Source organism: Leishmania panamensis (genome assembly GCF_000755165.1).
Source record: "Leishmania panamensis strain MHOM/PA/94/PSC-1 chromosome 35 sequence".
NCBI classification, from domain to species: Eukaryota; Euglenozoa; class Kinetoplastea; order Trypanosomatida; family Trypanosomatidae; genus Leishmania; species Leishmania panamensis.
In genome coordinates, this window is record NC_025882.1 from 586,062 (window position 1) to 605,129 (window position 19,068).

The window sequence follows — 19,068 nt, forward strand, 5'->3', positions numbered from 1 at the left end:
AACGCCCAAACGAGGAGGAAAGAAATCAGCACTGCACCACGTGGGTACATGGCTTAAGAAGACTGGGGGAGGGCACTACCGCACGTCGCTCGGCGCCTGTCGGTCACTTCCCTCTACCCTCCTTTCCATCATCCAGTCCCGCTAAACTCTCCGTTCGCGCGCTGTTTACCCTTCCCCTCTTGTGCATGAGCGGTGAGCGTGCAGGAAACCCCTTGTCTTTCCTTTGCTCGAAGAACAAATCAAGACAAGTGAGAGGAAAGACACAAATCAGGATGCCTCAAACGCCGCACCTACCGCATAGCCCGCACGAAGACGCACGGAAAAAAAAAACATTCAACGCACGAGCACACCTGCACATGCGCTATTCTTCTATGTCGCATAATGCCGATCCAGTCTGTGGGATTGCTGGATCGACGATAGCAAGAGCGCAGCAGTGCGCTTCTATGACGACCAACCATGACCCCCTCCCGTTGATCTTTTATTACTCAACTCACACTTCCCTCTCTTGGTCTATCGCACATACAGGCCCAGTCCTGCCTTCCAGCGCCACCACTATCACCCCACAAACAAAATGAAAAACACTGCAGCTGCTGCTTCACTGCCATCCTATGCGTGTTGCCCTCAACCGAGACGGAGGAAGAGAGAGGTGTCGCTCATTGGGAACGCATCCATCAGCTCCGTCCTAGGCTGTTGTCGTTGTCTAGATAGGCGTGCGCATTAAAGGGCGAGGGGGGGGCATGCCAGATTCAAGGGGATGAGCCTACTCGTACTCTTCGGTCGCCACAAACACCTCGTCGCTGTCCAACGCATCCGCCAGGGAGGACAGTGCCGTTTCCTGCGTGGTGGGAACATTGACCACAGAGCGGTGGGGACGGGCGGCGGCGGCAACGGTTCGCTGATCCTGCGTGGCATCGACCTCGACGACATCCTCTGCACTACCCTGACTCGCACCAGTAGCACGAACGTGCCAGCCGTCAGCGGTCACCACGCGTGACGCGACCGAGATACGTTGCCTTCGGTCAACTGAGGGGACGGACGTGGAGGCTGCACCAGTGGCAGCGTTCGAGCCCGCAGACAAGCCTTGCGTGATCGCGTTGAGCATGCCCTCTTCCTCCGCCAGCTCTGTCGCGCCGGTCAGAGCCCGTTGGCGCTTCCTGCCAGCCATTGACGAGGATACGGCCGAGTCGTCGAGCTTTGCAGCTTTCCGCAAGGCAGCCACGAAAGCATGGACATAAGAGTTGGTGGCCTCTGTGAACATGCTACTCCGGCTCAGCTGATCCCGCAGCACGTGGAGCGCATCAGTTGGGCGCAGCTTTCCAGCGTACGACGTGACAGCCTGCAGAAGAAGTGGGTCTGTTGACGTGGCAAAGTCCACGCCGAAGCGCACCATGGCCGGACAGCACGAGTACAGCCGGTCTGTGCCGATAAAGTGCAACGAAGATAGCTTCAACCCTATCTGGTAGAGCGCCTCAACAGAAACCGGTGTCGCGCCAACCTCGGCGCAGTAATGGTACGCCGCGAGGAGGATGTCCCGCTCAAGAGTAAAGCCGTCGTCACCGGCGAGATCGCGCAGAGTGTGGAAAAGGCTCTTGAACGTATTGGAGACCGCCTTTGACGGCGTGTGTGTCCACAGCGATAAGAACGACGCCGCCAAGACGGAGTCAAGCCGCTTAAAGAGGAAGAGTCGCGAAACGCTCGTCACGAGCCGGAGCTGAAGCGCCTCCACACGCGAGCACACGCGTCGCGCCGTGACTAATTCAGCCAGGCCCGCAGCCGCCCAGCTAGAAGCTTGAGATGGGTGCTGTTGCTGCTGGGCTCTGTGCCCCAGCAAGTGCACCTTCAAGTAGTCCTGAGCGCTACGCAGCTCTGCAGAGAGCTGCTCGTACAATCCGCGAAGCAGCCGCACAAGCACTTCCTGCTGCACCTGAGCTAGATCGTAATACGGGAGAGCCAGAAGATCACAGAGGTAGGCAAACACCTCCGCACGAGGCAGCACAGGAACGCCATCTGCCGCAGCACCCGGCGAGTCGATGGCGTGCGCCCCGTCCTCTGCCTCCGCCTGATACCGCAACACACTGGTCACCACGTCCCGCATGTGCGCCTTCAGGTCCGACAGTGACAGCGCCGGGTTCGTCTCGTCAGCGTAGCTGCTCACCTGCCAGAGAAGACACTGCACGGCGGTGCCAACCACCAACATCACTAGCGACGCGTCGGCCGCCGGCTGTGCCGCCAGAATCCCCGCCAGCATCGTTTGGATTTGTGGCCAGTGTGCCCCGATAGGAGCGAGGGCTGAGGCCAGGTTCATACGGGCGCACGCGTGCAGCATTTCAGCGGTATCAGCCGGCGAATTTCTCTGGCTGCCTCTCGACAACGCTTTGGCCGCTCGCGAAAACTGCACCATGACACTCTTGAGTAGCTCTTGCAGGTGGGCATGTGCTTCGGTGCGCAGTGGGTGCGCTGTGAAGGCCAGATGATGCCACGCCTTGGTGAGACTCTCGCGTATTTCCAGGGCGGTGCACGGTGAGTTTAGTGTTGCCTTCCGCAGTTCAATCAGAAGGACTGACAGGGCTGCCTGATGACGCTGTGAAGTAAAGGTGGAGAGGTCCAGTGCAGCACAAACTTCCGCGGCGGCTTGCAGAATATCCTCTGTGCCACAGTGCACCTCCAGGATGGTGCACAGAGCATTCACTGCATCTTCACTGAGGCGATGCAGCAGCACCTCCGCCTCCTCCTTTGCCATGGGCGGAATCTTCTTGCTTGCTGTCACCGCGCCGCCGCGACGGTCATCCTTCGGCACTGGCCCCAGCGTCAGCCGTCCCTGCACCTTCAGCAACAGTGCCGCCATCAACTGCAAGCCGACCAGGGCGTCAAGCGGCTTGTCGGACTGCGCGGCAGCGAGGATGGGCTGGAACTCGGTCAGTAACAGCGGCGGTCGCTCTGGTGTCCAGAGAGCGTCAATCAAGTACTTCTCGGGCATTGCCTCGCGGTACTGCGAGCGCAGCGTGGCAGCGAAGGAGCATAGGAGCTCAGTGGCAACACTCACCTGGGCTGCCTCGCTTTCTTCCGCCGAGGTACGGCAGTGGATAAAGACCTTCAGCAGGATACCCGCGGCGGCGCGGATGGTCGGGCGCTCGTCGAAAAGAGTCAAGAGAACCTGATCCACCTTCTCGTTGCTCAGTAGCTCACTTCCCTCGGGCACGTCGCTGTCGCTGCGGACCATCATGGCAACCACGCGAATGGCCAGCTCCGCGCAGTGAAGGTCAACGTCGTTGCTCAGCTCCACCAGTCGGCTCGTGAAGTACTGCAGGAACAGATGCAGCCGACTGTAGGCATCCGGGACGCGGGCGAGGGCCTGCAAAATTGTGTCCAGCGCCTCGGCTCGAAGCTCTGGCCTTTTGTCGTGAAGCGGCATGCCAAGGTAGCGCAGGTACTTGTTCGTCATAAACTCGTCCGGAAACTCCAGAATCCACCGACGGAGTGCCTGGAAGCCGGCGAGGCGGATATCTGGAGCAATGTCGCGCAGTCTCTGATGGATGGCCTGCGAGAAGATGTGATCGCGCCACTCGACGACCTTGTCGCGCTTCCGCTGAACGGCGCTGATCTCCTTCTTCGTGCGCAGCAGCGCCAGCTGACTCTGCAGGTCAGCAGCCACGCTGGAGAGCGCTTGCACAAACGCGAGCAGTGCCACAGTAGCAGTATGGCGAAAGGAACGCGACTTACTCTCGCTCATGGCGATGATCCAATGTGAGAGAACAGGCAAAAAGGTCTCGTCCAGCAACACGTCCGACGCAAAGCCGTCCTGTATCAACAACGTGCACCACGCCGGAAGGGTGCGCCGAAAGCGTTTGTACTGTGCATCCTTATTCACGAGCAGGTACGCCTCCGAGTCCTCCGGTACCCGCGCATACAGCTCCTCCAGGAGTGGCCGTATCTCCACTCCGTCGACGAGCGCACTCGCGTCCAGCTCCACTTCAGCGACGCCGGACGCCTTTGCAAGCACGTTAAGAATAGCGCACAGGGCTCGCTCCTTGTCTCCACCCCGGTACACAGAGAGAATTGCCTCAGTGGCACTCAACACGACGCTAGTGCCGTCCACAAGGAGCTGTAGCGACGACTCGGCAAGGGAGGCGGCCTCAGCCGCTGCCAAGATCGGCTGCTGAGCTGCAGTGGTCGCTCCGTCAACAGCAGCGCCTCCGCGACTATCCTGCCGGGACGTCTTCTTGGACGCCTTTTGCGGCGGTTGAGAGCCACGCTGGTGCGGAGTGGCCGCTGCGTCGTCCATGAGCAGGGATGCCACATCGTACACCTCTGACGCCGCATTCACCTCCTCGCTGTGCTGGGAGGCGCGCGGAGAGGGCTCGCATCGCGATCGGGTAGACTTCTTCGCCGACATCACCAAAAACTGGCTTGCAGGTGAGAATGATAGGCAGGCGCGAGCAGGGAGAGCAAAAAAGCCTGTGACGTACGCTTTCCAACGGCAGTGCAGAAAGCACCTTTTGTCTGCTGCGGAGCAAATGGGTCGCTGAAGGGACTTGGTGCTGCGTGGACTGAGATACGGCACGGTATTTACGGCGTGGTGTGCACCCGGCAGATGCTAGCACCTTCTATGCCAACTAAAAAGAAGCAACTACGATGGCGTAGAGTTCTCCGTCTCTCTCTGCGTTCCACTGTTGTGCAATCTGTGTGTGTATGGGTGTATGGGGTGTGTAGATGACTGTAGTTGTCGGTGAAGGTGAGTTCCGTGTGATGGGGGTCGTCAAGGCAAAGACGAGAGTGGGGTATCGTAAGGTCCAGCACGCAAATTGTGGCCCTCTAGACAAGCGATGTGACTCCACTTGAATACAGAAGCACTTTTTTCTCTCTCTCTGTGTGTGTGTCCCTCCTAGTGCGTGTTCCGCTGCACTGCCCACACAAGAACGCGCAGATGTGAGAGAAAGGGAGAGAGGGGGAGGAAGGTGTAGGCGGACGTGGGGAGGGGGGGTGCTGAGGATGTTTGTCAGCCGTGGGAGGGGGTGAGGGACAGCAGGACGAAAAGGCCAATATAGAGGGAAAAGAACGAAGAGGAGGAGGAGGAGGGAGGGCGTACTATTGAAGCAAGTGGGCATATGCGCACCGTTGTTGCCGCACACCAAACAAGAAAGGGGGCATAACGAAAGCCCTGAAGGGAACAAGCAGCGTCATGGGGAGCCCTTTTTCCCTGCTGCACCACGGTACGAGTAAAGCGGAACGATGTTGCGCCGCCACACGAAGGGCGAGTCGTGCAGTAGACATATCGAGGATGAGGATGAGAACGAGAGGACGCTCTGTGCGTTTCAGTAGCGCAGTAAAACTTCTTTTTTCGGCACATGGCGATTATACACCTGTATAAGCTTCAGTTGTTGGTGTTAGCCTGCCTGACTTGATCAGGACTCCTCGCTGATCGAGCAATGCGCCTGTGCGCCCATTGGAGGCTTCACAACACGTCAGCATACGCGAACAAGAAAAATACCAGCACCCATGCCCAACAGCAGGTTCACACACGCCGTCAGGCATGCGTCATCGAGCGCACTATTAGTGCAGCAGGCAGAAACTCTGGACATTTCCTCAAAACAGCGGCAAGCGAGCCGCGACGTCCACACACGAGAACGCACCTGCAATACAGCAAACAGGTGCGCAGTACCGAAGGGTGCGAGTCCGCTGTTTGTGGTGTCGCCGGCGATGCTGCAGGATTTCTCGCTCCACCAGGCACACCTGCCTTCCTCACCTTACGGACTGCAGGCTTCCCACCTTACCCGCTTAGGAGCTGCAGCAGATCTGTTGGAATGGCAGGTGCGCCTTCGCCCTCCGTCGTGACGCGCCGGACATCTGCGGACGGCGCACCCGGCTCCTTCAGCAGCCCAAAACTAGCTTCCTCGTTGCGGTCCACGTTGACAGCTACGAGCGCAGCAAGAGGAACAACCTCCTCGGCAGCACCTGGCATGGCCGCAGACGTGGCCGGTGGAGAGAGCTGACATGTAGGTGCCTGCGCAGCAGTCACAGTCGCATCCTCCGTACGGGCCTCCTTGATGATTGGAAGGCTCGAGATGCTGTCCACGCTGGAGACGCTCTCCTCGCTAGAGGACCGCTCCTTCGTGGTCGCAGCAGCAGCCTTGCGGGGCATCAGAGTTGTTATTTTGTATGTTCTTTTTATTTCACTTTCGACGTTCGCCTTCGCTTTCAGGGAGGAGGAACACCGCGCCTTTCAGTGTGCGAATGAGGGAAGGAGGTAGAGAGGCGTGTGTCCTGTGAGAAACCCTCGATTGCTGTACAACTACAGTGCTGTGGCGGGGGTGCCAAAGGGGGAATATGTGTGTTTCCGTGTGAAGAAGGGAGCGTGGAGCAGAGCGGAGAAGAGGGGCGAGAGAGAAGAAAAGCGTTAAAGAATATCGATGAGCGGACTGCTAAGGCAGCAAAAATGGCGGGGCGAGGGGGAGCATACGGCACACACAGAACGCCAGCACCATGACGTTTGCATCCCTTCCAGCAATTCTCAAAGCATTTCTCTGAAGCTGCACGGTTCGCGGAGCGGCCAGCATTTTTTCCGTCATGACCAGTGTAGCGTACGAGCGAGGACAGGAGTGAGTGCACGAGTCACACATGCGCTCCCTCTCCCCCCCCCTTAATCCCTGTCGCTGGAAACATTTCTGTTCTCATGTATTCCCCTTGAGGCGGAGGTGGGTTCATGCAACGAATACCTGCGCCTTCAACTCAGTCGCCTCAATCAAACACAGTCTCAAGGCACCAACAAAAACACAGCTACGCACGCCTATTGTAGGGATAGAAAGGAAGAAGAGGGTAACAGTCAATAAGGGGTAAAACGAATAGGGGATATTGCTGCCCTCCCCCACACCCCTACCTACTCCACTCACCCACCACCACTCAGCAAGCTGCTCAGACATCCATACATGCGCACGCACGCATATGACATGCAGAAGGGCACCAGCATACGGAGAAGAAAATAAAAAAGGGGGGCAAAAGGAGAGAGCCGGAGCAAGCTCACTACACACATAGCGATGCTGTCCCTGTGAGAGGTCATAAGGGGCTCGGAGGAAGGAGTGATACAGCATCTCCCTCTCCTACTTCGCGTGCCCTCAGATACATAGGCAAACGCATGGAATTCCACGTGGTGCAATGCTCATGTCAACAGCTCCGTCACGGAGATTGCGTTTACTCCTCTACATCCAGGGGTTGTTCGTGCAGCACCTCCTCGTCCTCATAATCCGCCGCTACCACGCGGTCCTCTGGACGCATCTTGAACCCGTCCAAGTACCTGCGCGCGCTCTCCTCCTCGAAGATGGTGAAGGGGGTATCCTTGCCTACAATGGCAATGGTGGTGTTTTTGACATTCAGCTCTACGCCCTCCGATGTGGCCGAGGCGAGGGCCTTGAGCGCGTGCGCGACCAGCTCATCGAGGGTGCAATTGAGGAAGCTCTCAAAATGCTTCTCCAGGTACGTCCGGGAGGCCTGCGAGCGCACGCCCATCGCTGTGGCCTTGTAGTCATAGACATCACCAGATGGCACTGTCTGGTACAGGTGAGGTCCCAGACGGTCGTGGCCAGCGAGCAGCAGGCCGACACCGAAGGGACGCTTACCGCTGCACTGGATGTGGCGCTGGTGTTTCTCGCCGATCATGTTCGCCATCTGATTTACCGGCATGCCATTGTCGTACATGTAGCGGTAGTTCATACATTCGGTGCGCAGGAAACGCGCGAGCACGCGGCCGTCCGCCACGAGGCCCGAGATGGACATGCCTACGTGCTCATCAATCTCAAAGACCTTTTCTTGGTACGAGGACAGCTCCGCGACAGGGCTGCGCTTGAGCGCGGCGAGCACCACGAAGTCCTTCCCTTTCACGCCGACCGTCGCCGAACCGTTATTGACAGCCTCATTCGCATACTCGATCTGAAAGAGCCGACCCGTCGGACTCCAGGTCGTGATGTCGTTATCGTACTCGTTCTTAAACATGATGTACTGCAGGTCGCGATACAGCCTCGGTGTTTGTACTTGGGTGTGGGTGTGTGGAAAGGGGAGCGGGAGCCTGTGAACGTCGCTGTTGCTTCTGTAAGTTATTTGGCGAAGAAAAGGGGGGTAGACACACACACGCACACGTAGAGCACAGCAACATTAGAGAGTAGCGATGAAAAGAAAGAGAGAACGAGCAAAGAAAAAAAGTTGACAAAGTGGAGGCGTGCGGGCAGCGATGAGTTTGATGTGATGTAGCGTCCTCTGATTTTACGCGCGCACACATGCACATCAGACTTTCCGTTCATTCCCTGTGCAGCTGAAGCGCTGCAGCTCACACATGCTAACGTATGAGACTCCGCGTGTAGTCACACGTCTGTACCTCCGCCGCTGCTGTACAAGAATGGAGAGAGGGAGGTGCGAGAAGTAGCGGAAAAAAAAGAAGAAAGGGGTAGGCCCTCTACCCCCCCCCCCTCCTTCCACCTCCCCGTTCTGACTGCACCTTCGGTAATGGCTTGAACGTCTCGCCTCTTTTTCTTTTTGCTTTTTTGTCGTTCTTGACGTACTGGCCTGAGACGAGAAATGAAAACGGCAAAGGCAGCAAGAAGGACAGAAAAGTGAGACACGCGTCAACCAACAACAACAAAACAGACAAAACGACACCGATTCGCACACAAGACAACAAATCAGAACAAAAAAGGAGGAGGAGGGGGGAAGAAGAAAACGTCGACGAAACAGAAAACAGCGCAACACACGGAAAACAGCGGAAAGGGAGAGACACAAAACGCCTCTGCCTTTTTGTTGCTGCTGTTTGTTGTTCTGACTTTGAATCGTCCGCTGCTCTCCGTCTTTTTCGTTTAGCTTCCTTACCCATATTCCTCTTTGACACATGCTTGTTTTTTTTTCTATCGGCTTTCTTCGGCGTCGGTGTGTCTGCTCCGTCTCTTTTGCTCTGTACTCCTCCGTGAAGAGGCTTTTTGGGGGGTGGGGAGTGGCCTGTTCACCCCTGTCCTTCTTTGCTGCTATTCGCGTTCTCGCTTTTCCTCTTTCTGTTTTTGCTTGTGCTTATGGCGGGTTTTCTCTATGACCCTTCACTCTTTTCCGTTTGCCACGCTGAACAAGAAAAAAAAGGCGACCAGCATACGCGTACACGCACACACACACGTACACACACACACACACACACACACACACACACACATGCAGGATCATGTCCGTAGAATGAATGGGGAAACTAAAGGGAAGAAAAAAAACGCTTGATACGGCCTGAGAGCCTTGCAAAATAAACTGAGCACACAACAAATTCTCTTGAACAGAGAAGACACGAGAACATAGGCACAGATCAACAGACGCACATAACACACAAAGCACAACAATGAGAGCCAAGAGTTGCATGAGCGCCTGAACAAGTCGATGAGAGTCCCCTTTTTTGCACTGAGGCTTCGTGTTCGGGATGCATACGATCGCGCATGAATCCGCATCTGCGCATAGGTGTGGATGGGTTTGTGTGTGTGTGTGTGTGTGACCCTGAGTTCCAGGCGAGATCGCTCTCAGTCCGTTCGCCATTCCGTTGGTGCTGCCCCTTTCTTGTGTTTTTCTCAAGCGTTCATTCGGTTAGTTCGTTCCACACGTTTCCTCTCCACTTCTCGGAGGGGCGCACTTCCAACCAACAAGGGCACACAAAAGAAAAAATCACCGAAAAGAGGACGAAAGCGAAGCGCACACACACGCACATTGGTGAAACAGACAAGACGCAGAGGAAAGAACAGCGCTCGTGTGTGTATGGAAAGTTATGCATTTCCTTTTTGTTGTTGTTGTCTCCTGGTGTTGTGAAACGGCGGTGAGCCTTGCGAGATTCTCTACTTTCCCGCCCATTCGCTTTCCTCCTCCTCCCTCTTTTTTCCTTGACTCCGTTGATCCGTCGTTCCGCTTCTCACTCCTATTCTTCTCTCCTCGACCTCACTTCTTCGTCTCCTCTTCTTTGTTCACGTCTGCAGAGCTGGCTGAGCACACCGCACTGCACGCACAAAGGAAACCCCTTTGCACGGCTGTGATGATGGCTTGCCTCGCCGGCAGCATTCGATCTCTTATCCTCCTCCTCCGACTCCTCGTTCTTCGCCCATTCGCTCACTCGCACACATTCTCGCATCACTCGTGCCGTCCTCCGTCCCCACCCCGCACCTCACCTTCGGTTTCACCAAATTCCCTTCTCCCTCGTCTTCTTCTTTCGTAGGCAATTCTTGCGCAGAACATACACACGTATAGAAGTGATCGTGTGCTATCAGGAATGCCAAGCACAGAAATGCGTAAAGAACAGTTAAAGAGAAGAAGGTCAGGCGATACTCGCAGGGGCTACGGTACAGGGGGGGGAGTAAGAAGACTGCACTACAGTCCCGCTGTCACCGCTGCGAGTGGTGAATAGCAGCTGAATTACAGGAAAACAGTATTCACACACACACACACACACAGCAACAGCAGAGACAGTAAGGGAAAACGGAGGGAAGGGGATAAGAAATCAGAACTACCGTCATTCCTTACGAAGTTATCGACCGTCGTAGAAAAAAAAAGGGAAAAAATAAAGAGTCGTGGTGTCGTACGTCCACGCGAAGCCTCACTTGTTGAATTAACGTCAAGTCATCATCGAACGGCACCCTCTCGCCACCCGTCCACCTCAACCTTCTCTTAACGGTATCTGCCGCGTCGCTTTTTCCTCTACCTCTGCACTTTGATTCTCCGACCCGCCCTGACTGCTGTCGTGATTCGAGCAGTGCGCTGTGGCGTCGTCCTCAGAACGGAGAACAACGACCGACAAAAAAAAAAGCAATCAATGGGGGGCATGAAGAAAGTGATGCGTAGAAACGAAGAATCGGCAACCACAGAACGCGAAACAATTAAGAGGGAAACAGGAATAGCACAGCGGGTGGCGCTGGTCTGCGAGCACAAGGTAGGAATGACAACATGGAAAGAACTCGGGCACACGCAGAGAGAGAGAGACGCGCAAGCCAGTACACACCTCTCTCTCTCCCTCTCTGTGTATATTCACACACAAAGCCCACGTGTACGTGAAACGCTCTGTTCACACATCGCTTGATGCACTGGCATTTACAGAAGCATGCAGCAACAACAAAAAGAGACACGAGCGTATGCGAGATCAAGCGACAAGGGGAAAAGAGAAGGGGGAGGGGGAAGCACGCACAGGTAGATGGAAAAGAGACGGAGCGTGAAGACGAGAGAGAGACTAGCCCAAAGTGCCCACACGAAGTACCCGTGCATGAAGAGCGAACAAGAGGCGAGTCCTTTGTTAAGGATCCACTTCACCGTCATCCCCACAACATATATATATATATATGTTCTCTTATTTACCTTGTGCCCCAGCCCACCTATTCCTTTACCATCTGCGTTGGCCCTCGCCCCTCCCCTCTGCCTTCCTCAGCCCTTGAAGTGACAGGACTCTCCTCGCCCTTCACAATCAGACACACTCACTCTTTGCCCTTCGTTGCTGCCCGCTCTCCTACCATGGGCACCTCTTTTCCTCTTGCTGTCATCACTGACTCTTTGCTTGTGCGCTTGCCTTTGCATCTCTAGACCTTCTGTAGCCTTGTGAGTGGGGGTAAAATAGCGTGTACGTGAATGGGTGTCAGTGATGGGGTGTGCGAGAAGCTCATCCATAGCTCCTGGCAGCATACCCCTCAAGCTTTGAGAACTTATCGTCCATACTTCAACGTGACACCCTGATCCTGCTTACCTCATCACCCTTTGCTGCCCACTCCTCTCTCCCTCTTCACAGTGTAAATGTAGGGGTTGGGAAAAAAACGTGCGTGGTATTGTATTAACAAGGGTCGCTCGGTGACTCACTGCACGGTCAGCGGAGGTGAACCGAAAAAGAGAGATCCTCGAATCCAATGATTATACACACCCGCGATGACGAGAGAGCGAGCGAAATGGGCGGCTCGAGTGCATACAAAACAATGGTCAGTCATACAAAGGGGGTGCGCCACGGCAAAGTATCCATCCGATAGGAGTTTGGAAACAGGAGATGTGCGTCTGTGACCGTTTTTTTTTAATCACGTTTCCGCCTGTGGTTGTTGTGTGAGCTCCTGAGGTGCCTTTCAGCAAGAACAGATAAAACTAGAAAAGAGGCCACAGTAACAACCGATAAACCAATAATAAAAAAGAAACAGCACATGAGGTGTATGTGGCCTGAAGCACCCCCATTACGAAAGCCAGTCAACCAGTCAACCAACCAACAAAACCGAGACCACCACCACCACCACCAAAAAGAAAATTTGAACTGCCCAACAAAGCCAAACGCGAAATAAAGGCGAAGAAAACGAAACAAAAAAAAAACTGAAACATAGAAATACGGGAAAGGGAGAAACATAAGCGAAAAAGATGCCTTATAGACAAGGCTGGCGTGGCAAATTAAATAAACAGTGAAACGAAAAAAAAAATGCAGTAGAAGGAAAAAAGAAAGGAGGCATTGCACTATCACAGGGATTGAGAAAGGCGTGCGTGTGGGTTGGTGAGTGTGGGTGTATGTGGGGCAAGAAGGGAGGTGCCCTCTCTCCATCCTCCTCCTCTTCCCCGTCTTCGTACGTCTCTTCTTCTCGCTCAATCGATGAGTTCTCTCCACAGGCTCAATTCCTAGGAAAGGCCTGCGTGAAAAAAGGCACCCGAGAAGCATGAGCGGAGAAAATAGGAGAGGAGGAAGGCGGAAAGACAAGAAACGCAAACACATTCGCGCTCAAGAAGCCCCCCCCCACACACACACACACAAGCACACACACACACGCCTACACTGCTCACTGCACACCAAGGGAAGGCGAGACGATGGCACGCGATGCGTTCCATTCCGCAACTGCGGAATAGAGAAAGCGAGAAGAACAAGGAGAGAGGGAAAAGAAGGGCACCATTTTTGCTATCCTCCCACTTTTTAAGGGTTAATAGCGTGGAAAAGAAAAAAAAAACACGCATCCTTGAGAAGAGACGCGAAAATTGAGAAGACGTATAACACACGCGCACACAAACAGGGACGTGACACGCACATTTCGACACACGATATTCGCCAAGATGGAACTCCACACGTACGCCAACCAAAGAAGCAAAACAACGAGCGAAGGAGTGGGGAACCAAACTGTGCGAACACCTGGTGAAGAAAAGCGGAGTCATTCCCGCCGTGCTCTTCAACAGACATGTGCATTACGCCCTTGCCAGATGGGGTGTTCTTGCTTTTCTTGCAGAGCGACTCGGGTGTGGTTACTTCTTATGTTATTCTTCATTTTATCGCTTCACTGCTGTCTACCAACTCGCTCGATGTTTCCAGGCATTTCACACGCATCTTTTTATCCCTCCTCCGTTTGTATTCACAGAAAGTGCCCTTTAACGGCTCCCTGCTCTCTTGTCTTCAACCTCCTTCACAAACATTGTGGCTGCGGCGGTATACCCATGATTTCCCATGACCTTCACACTGAGTCACACAGCACAGAGAATGAAAATGCTACCCCCTGCACCAGATGTCTAGTGGCGGTCCGGGCACTCGCGAGACAGGTGCTCCGTCGAGCCGCAGTTGTAGCACGACTTCGGCTTGCGCTCGTTCGGGCAGTCGCGGCTCAGGTGGCCGGTGCCACCGCAGTTGTAGCAAGAGCGGGTGTCAGCCCCGGCCTTGGCCTCATTCGTGCACTCGCGAGACAGGTGCTCCGTCGAGCCGCAGTTGAAGCACGACTTCGGCTTGCGCTCGCTGGGGCAGTCGCGGCTCATGTGACCGGTCTCACCGCAGTTGTAGCAAGAGCGGGTCGCCGCGACGCGCGGGCAGCTGCGCGACATGTGGCCGGCTTCACCACACTTGTAGCACGTGAGAGCAGACATGATGATGGAGGAAGGGGAAGGGAGAAAATGCGAGGGAGAAAGCGAGAGGGAAGACTTGGGAGAGTGGAAATCTGCGCCCGCGTTGTGCGTCAAGGAAAAAAGGAAAGCAGAATGTCGGGAGGGGGGGTTCACGCAAGAGATGCAGAAGCAAGAAACCCCCGAGCAAAACGTGAAGCGATGATGAAAGAGAGGAGATGCATGTAAGCCAGTAGATATTCGACGTGGAGGAAATGAAGACAGAGGAAGAGCATTCACTTTGCGACAGACACGAGAGTAAGGCAATGTTGCCGTCACATGCAGCAATGACGCTGGCAAGGACGTAGCGCACATCACTACCTGAGAAGGTGGCGAGATGAACAACGTAGTTCATCAATCTGCGGGGTGTGAAACCGAGCCGCGTACTTCTCTGCGCACACCCCCGGCACCACCACCAATACCTTCATCGAAATTGCTGGTTAAAGCGCGATCATATCATGGTCTCTCTTTCTTGTCCAGCTTTTCGTCGATTACAGTTCCGGTTAAGGTCGGAACCAAACATGTTTCCTCTCGTGCTGCAAAGAAGAGGGTAAAGAAAAGAGGGAGAGGTGAAACCCACAAAAAAAACACAAGTACACAACACCACACGGCTGATCATCCTCCCTAATGTCCTTCACAGTCTCGCTTTTCTATCTTTCTCCTTGTCCGAAAACAAGTAACGAAAAACAGTCGAGAGAGAAACAATAGTAGCAGGAATGAAGACATAGAAACAAATGACCATGGGGAAAGGGGAGGGAGCTTTCACAATCCTGTGCTTGTACAGGCGCATCGTTCGGAAGAAAAAGCACCTGTGGCGTACAGTCCCCCCCCCATCGTCCCTCTTCCCCACAAACAACGATACATTAACTCGCTCTCACCATGACTCTCTCACCTTTGATTTCTTGTCGTTCTCTGTTGCATCTCTTCCGGCATCTTCTCTCAGGAGCGCACCGAATCAGAAAACAGTGCGTATTCTACGCCAAAGGGACATACAGGGACGAGCGCAGAGGAGCGCGAGACGAGACCAGTAAAAAAGTGCATTAGTTAAAGCACAGACCGACAGAAGTCAAAAGGCACACAAGAGAGCGAAAAAAAATGACGAAGTCAGAGGGGAAGGGTGTGCCCGGGTATGTAAGTCGGCTTCTGCGAGTACCTCACATGCGTGCACACGTATACCCATAGGCACAGACACAGAAAGTATTGTGCAGCGGCAGAGAAGAGACGAGGAAACGAAAGATTAGTTGGCGGCGGCGGTCGAAAAGGTTCGATCCCGTTTCGACACTTTTTTTTTCTGTGGAGGGTCCTTTTGTTGTTGCCAATTGTGCTTGTCATTTTTTTTTTCTGCGTTCCCTTTCATTCTTTTTCCTACTTCTTTGTTGTTCGCTTGTGTCTCTCCTAATTGGCTCCAGGCACGGCGAAGTGATGAGTGAGACCAGCGATGCCCGCACCACCTGGGAGTGTCCAAAGGAAGAAGACCGACAATCGAAATGAAAACGAGACGAAAACAAGAAAAGCGACGCGGAAAAAAAAATACGACAGGCGATCTTTTCAGTTTCTTTTTTTTTGTGGTTGTGGTTGTGGTCCGGCTGTTCGCCTTGTTATGGGCCGCGATTAAAAGTGAGATCCGTAAAGAAGCGAGAGAAGTGGGGTGAAGTAAACCCCTTAACAGACCATTTCAAAGACACAAACAAAAAAATAATAATAATAAAACACAGAGAAGGAGAGAGAGAGAGGACTTATGCACGCAAGAAAAGGAAAGGGCAAAAAAAAAAGCCAGAATCCCCGCGAGACACAACAGAAGAAGAGAGGGAAGAAAGGAAGGAAGGGAGAGGAGAGGGAACACAGCGGGTGGACCTCAGCAGGGAGTCTAAGAGAGTACACAAAGAAGGATCGAAAACAGCAAGAGGAAAAGGGAGAAGAGGTTCAGCGGACACCGATGCACAAGGCCAAAGTGTAGCTGTGTTCCTTTCATATTTGCTTCTGATGCTCCACGCCTAGTCCTCTACCGTCCTCCCTTCGCAGTGATGTGCCCTCACCGTCAGAGCAACCTACACCACACACATGCTGACAAAGTCTCGTGAATAACCGCGCGCCCCCCCCCCTCTCTCTTTCTCTCTCTCCACCGCAGACAACGCACGCACGTACCGTGTAACACAGAGAAAGACAAGCAGAAGAGAACAAGCCGTTGCACTAACGCCGCTATTGCACTTGAAGATGACGTGCAAAGCAAAGACGAAAATAACAGGCAAGTTCTGTAAGTCATGCACAATGTGCCTATTCGCCCACTTGCCCCTCTCTGCACTGGTGCACATTTACCTCTTTAACGTATCCTACAGTCCTTTCACGGTTGGTATGTAGGCGTGAGGTGGACTCCTTCGGTAAAGAGGGGGCCGTGCTTATCCCTTGTGCAGCTGGCGGCGTAAGTGTTTCTGATTGTTAGCGACTACGTACAAGTTCACCTGTCTCGCGGCAAGGGAAGAAGAAGAGAGCGCTCGAGACGGAGACGGAAAGCAAACATGGGAACACAACATTGCGGTTGCAGTGTCCGCTACCCACGCACTTCAAGAAAAGAAGAACGGAAGAGGCCGCAGTCGTCGAAGAGAAAGACAACAGAATTCAAAGCAGCGTTCATCTGTTGGCGTGTGTGTGTGTGTTGCACCAAAGGCGATGGAGAACTCAATAGAGATACACGACGGCATCAACGAGAGCAAAAGTAAGGGAGGGAGTGGGGGGGGGGGGCAAAGAAAGAAGAGGGAAACGGCAAAGAAAGAAGAGAGCACAGAGAGACACGTCAAGGGGGAAAGAAACGCAATGGAACTCGTCACTCCACCACCTCGACACATGTTCTACAATTTCTTCATACGCGACTCTGCGATCCCACCTGCCTCTCCCGCTCTACGGAAAGGTAGCCAGGCTTCCCCCTCACAGTCCCTCCATTCCATCTCACATTCCAGCCCTTCGCTCTATTTTGTTCGAATGCCTCGCTATCCCTGGGCGTACGCGCCCTTTTTTCTCGGACTCCACAGCACACCAAAACCTCTACGACCGCTACTCCCTGCCGTTCCGCCAACGCCTTCTCCTGCTTACATGGAGTGCCAACGCTGTCCTTTTTTTTGTTGTTTGCTCCTTCCCGTCACGCCACCATCCTGCATTCTTGTCTATGTCATCTCTACTTTTGGTTCTGCTTACCACGCGTGACTTCGTCCCGATACCGGTGGTGGGAAGTTGAGAGAGGTGCTCAACTACAGTGACAGAAAAGCACATCTCCCTCCCTACCATTCATTTCCTCTTCTCAGCGTGTTTACGAGACGACTACGGCTCCCTGCACCAGATGTCTAGTGGCGGTCCGGGCACTCGCGAGACAGGTGCTCCGTCGAGCCGCAGTTGTAGCACGACTTCGGCTTGCGCTCGTTCGGGCAGTCGCGGCTCATGTGGCCGGTGCCACCGCAGTTGTAGCAAGAGCGGGTGTCAGCCCCGGCCTTGGCCTCATTCGTGCACTCGCGAGACAGGTGCTCCGTCGAGCCGCAGTTGAAGCACGACTTCGGCTTGCGCTCGCTGGGGCAGTCGCGGCTCATGTGACCGGTCTCACCGCAGTTGTAGCAAGAGCGGGTCGCCGCGACGCGCGGGCAGCTGCGCGACATGTGGCCGGCTTCACCACACTTGTAGCACGTGAGAGCAGACATGATGATGGAGGAAGGGGAAGGGAGAAAATGCGAGGGAGAAAGCGAGAGGGAAGACTTGGGAGAGTGGAAATCTGCGTGTGTGTGGGGGGGGGGGGGGTAGGTGTGCGCGCAAGAGGAAGGTGGTGAAGTGAAGAGAAAGGTGCGCGCAATTATGAGATGGTGAGCGGTGTGCAGGCATGAGCACGTAGGAGTGTCGTACAAGGTTCAAATGAGAACAAAGAGGTGGAAGCAAACGAGAGTGAAGGCAGAACATGGAAACGTGCAGTGAAGAGTACCACGCGAGACGTCCACGTGTGTCTTCTTATCTTCGAAAGGAAGGTGGAGGTGGGGTGTCTGTGAAGAGGGCCGACCCGCTTTTCTCACAGCAACACAACCACCCAGCAGTTAGCGCCATGGCCTCCAGGCACGGCTGTATTTCCGCTCTTTTTTTTATGTCTCTGATGCAAAAGGAACAGGGTGAATGCTGGCCCCTCGCGCACAGTCGACTATTTCCTCTACCAGCAGTCACTGCCGTGCAATCAGAAACAGAATCCAGAAGAGAAGACACTGGACGACCGCACGGTATAGCCAATTCAGCTGCTTGTCCTTCTGCCACACCTCCTCACGTCGCGGCCAGAGGGAGCGGAGTCCAGAGGTGTGCCTCGCAATTCAAGATCCCTGTCAGAGGTGCATGAGGCCGCCCTGCTGTCTTTCTGTGTCAGTCACCGTATCTTGGAAGCACAGAGACAAGAGCCATCGCGCGTATGTCGATTTTGTTCCTCGTTCCTTATTTTGCCTTCTCAAGGATCAAGAACAACAAAGGAAAAAAAAACGAAAGTGCCTTTGTTTTCCACCCGAGGGGAAAGAATGCTTCGGGCCTTCGCTGTGGCCGACATCACAACACAACAAGCGCACGTGCATGCTGGAAACAACCCCACTGGTATTCTCACCTACCACAGCACACCACGCCAAACTATTTTCCTCACAAACATCATACTACCACACACACAAAGATGTGCCTTCTCTTCACAGACATTTTTTTTTCCTCAGTGTGTCCATTCTGCCATGCCACACAAGCTGAACTCCACTTTACCCCCGCTCGTCCTGTCACAGGCCCCAACGCGTGTTGCGAAGCAGCTGTAGACACACACAAGTACAGCAGTCCGGTAGTTCCGTCGTCGGAGCAGGGCTCCGGCCCCGAACTCTGCTCACACAATGCGATGCAGGTCGCCCCTCACATCCGCGCCTATGGTACCGGTCGTTACCCAGTGCATTCCACGGCGTGAGGCTCAGGCCTCCCATACCAGTAGTCGGTGAGGGTTGGGAAGGATGCGTGCGAGACACGTTGAAACTGTGCCCATCGCACGGCCGATACAGACCTGCTCACTGCCGCAGGCCGCTCCGATGCAGCGCCATTCCACGATCTGGACGCCGGCATCAGTAGCGATCCATCGCTCTGAACTCCCTCCCCCCGTGCGTCGAAGGGGCTGGAGCCTGTTATCACCAAAAGTAGTCCGGCATCGGCAAGATTAGGAAGGCTGCCTAG

At 54.4% G+C, this 19,068-nt stretch overlaps 5 protein-coding genes across 5 annotated transcripts, besides 1 other annotated feature; all 5 read right to left on the minus strand.

The window, feature by feature from the left end:
• Nucleotides 1-760: 760 nt before the first annotated feature.
• On the minus strand, nt 761-4,393 carry LPMP_351620 (hypothetical protein; the record flags this gene model as incomplete). The annotated part of the gene is made up of 1 exon (XM_010704797.1): nt 761-4,393. One exon carries the CDS (start codon nt 4,391-4,393, stop codon nt 761-763), a length of 3,633 nt encoding a protein of 1,210 aa, XP_010703099.1.
• A 1,374-nt stretch (nt 4,394-5,767) lies between these two features.
• Nucleotides 5,768-6,139, minus strand: LPMP_351630 (hypothetical protein; the record flags this gene model as incomplete). Its single annotated transcript, XM_010704798.1, has 1 exon — nt 5,768-6,139. One exon carries the CDS (start codon nt 6,137-6,139, stop codon nt 5,768-5,770), a length of 372 nt encoding a protein of 123 aa, XP_010703100.1.
• A 1,046-nt stretch (nt 6,140-7,185) lies between these two features.
• LPMP_351640 (proteasome alpha 1 subunit, putative) lies at nt 7,186-7,983 on the minus strand (the record flags this gene model as incomplete). The annotated part of the gene is made up of 1 exon (XM_010704799.1): nt 7,186-7,983. One exon carries the CDS (start codon nt 7,981-7,983, stop codon nt 7,186-7,188), a length of 798 nt encoding a protein of 265 aa, XP_010703101.1.
• Nucleotides 7,984-13,497: 5,514 nt separating this feature from the next.
• LPMP_351650 (universal minicircle sequence binding protein, putative) lies at nt 13,498-13,845 on the minus strand (the record flags this gene model as incomplete). Its single annotated transcript, XM_010704800.1, has 1 exon — nt 13,498-13,845. The coding sequence occupies one exon, from the start codon at nt 13,843-13,845 to the stop codon at nt 13,498-13,500; it is 348 nt and encodes a 115-aa protein (XP_010703102.1).
• Nucleotides 13,846-17,195: 3,350 nt separating this feature from the next.
• Nucleotides 17,196-17,543, minus strand: LPMP_351660 (universal minicircle sequence binding protein; the record flags this gene model as incomplete). The annotated part of the gene is made up of 1 exon (XM_010704801.1): nt 17,196-17,543. One exon carries the CDS (start codon nt 17,541-17,543, stop codon nt 17,196-17,198), a length of 348 nt encoding a protein of 115 aa, XP_010703103.1.
• Nucleotides 17,544-18,558: 1,015 nt separating this feature from the next.
• Nucleotides 18,559-19,068: part of a repeat region that runs on past the window's edge.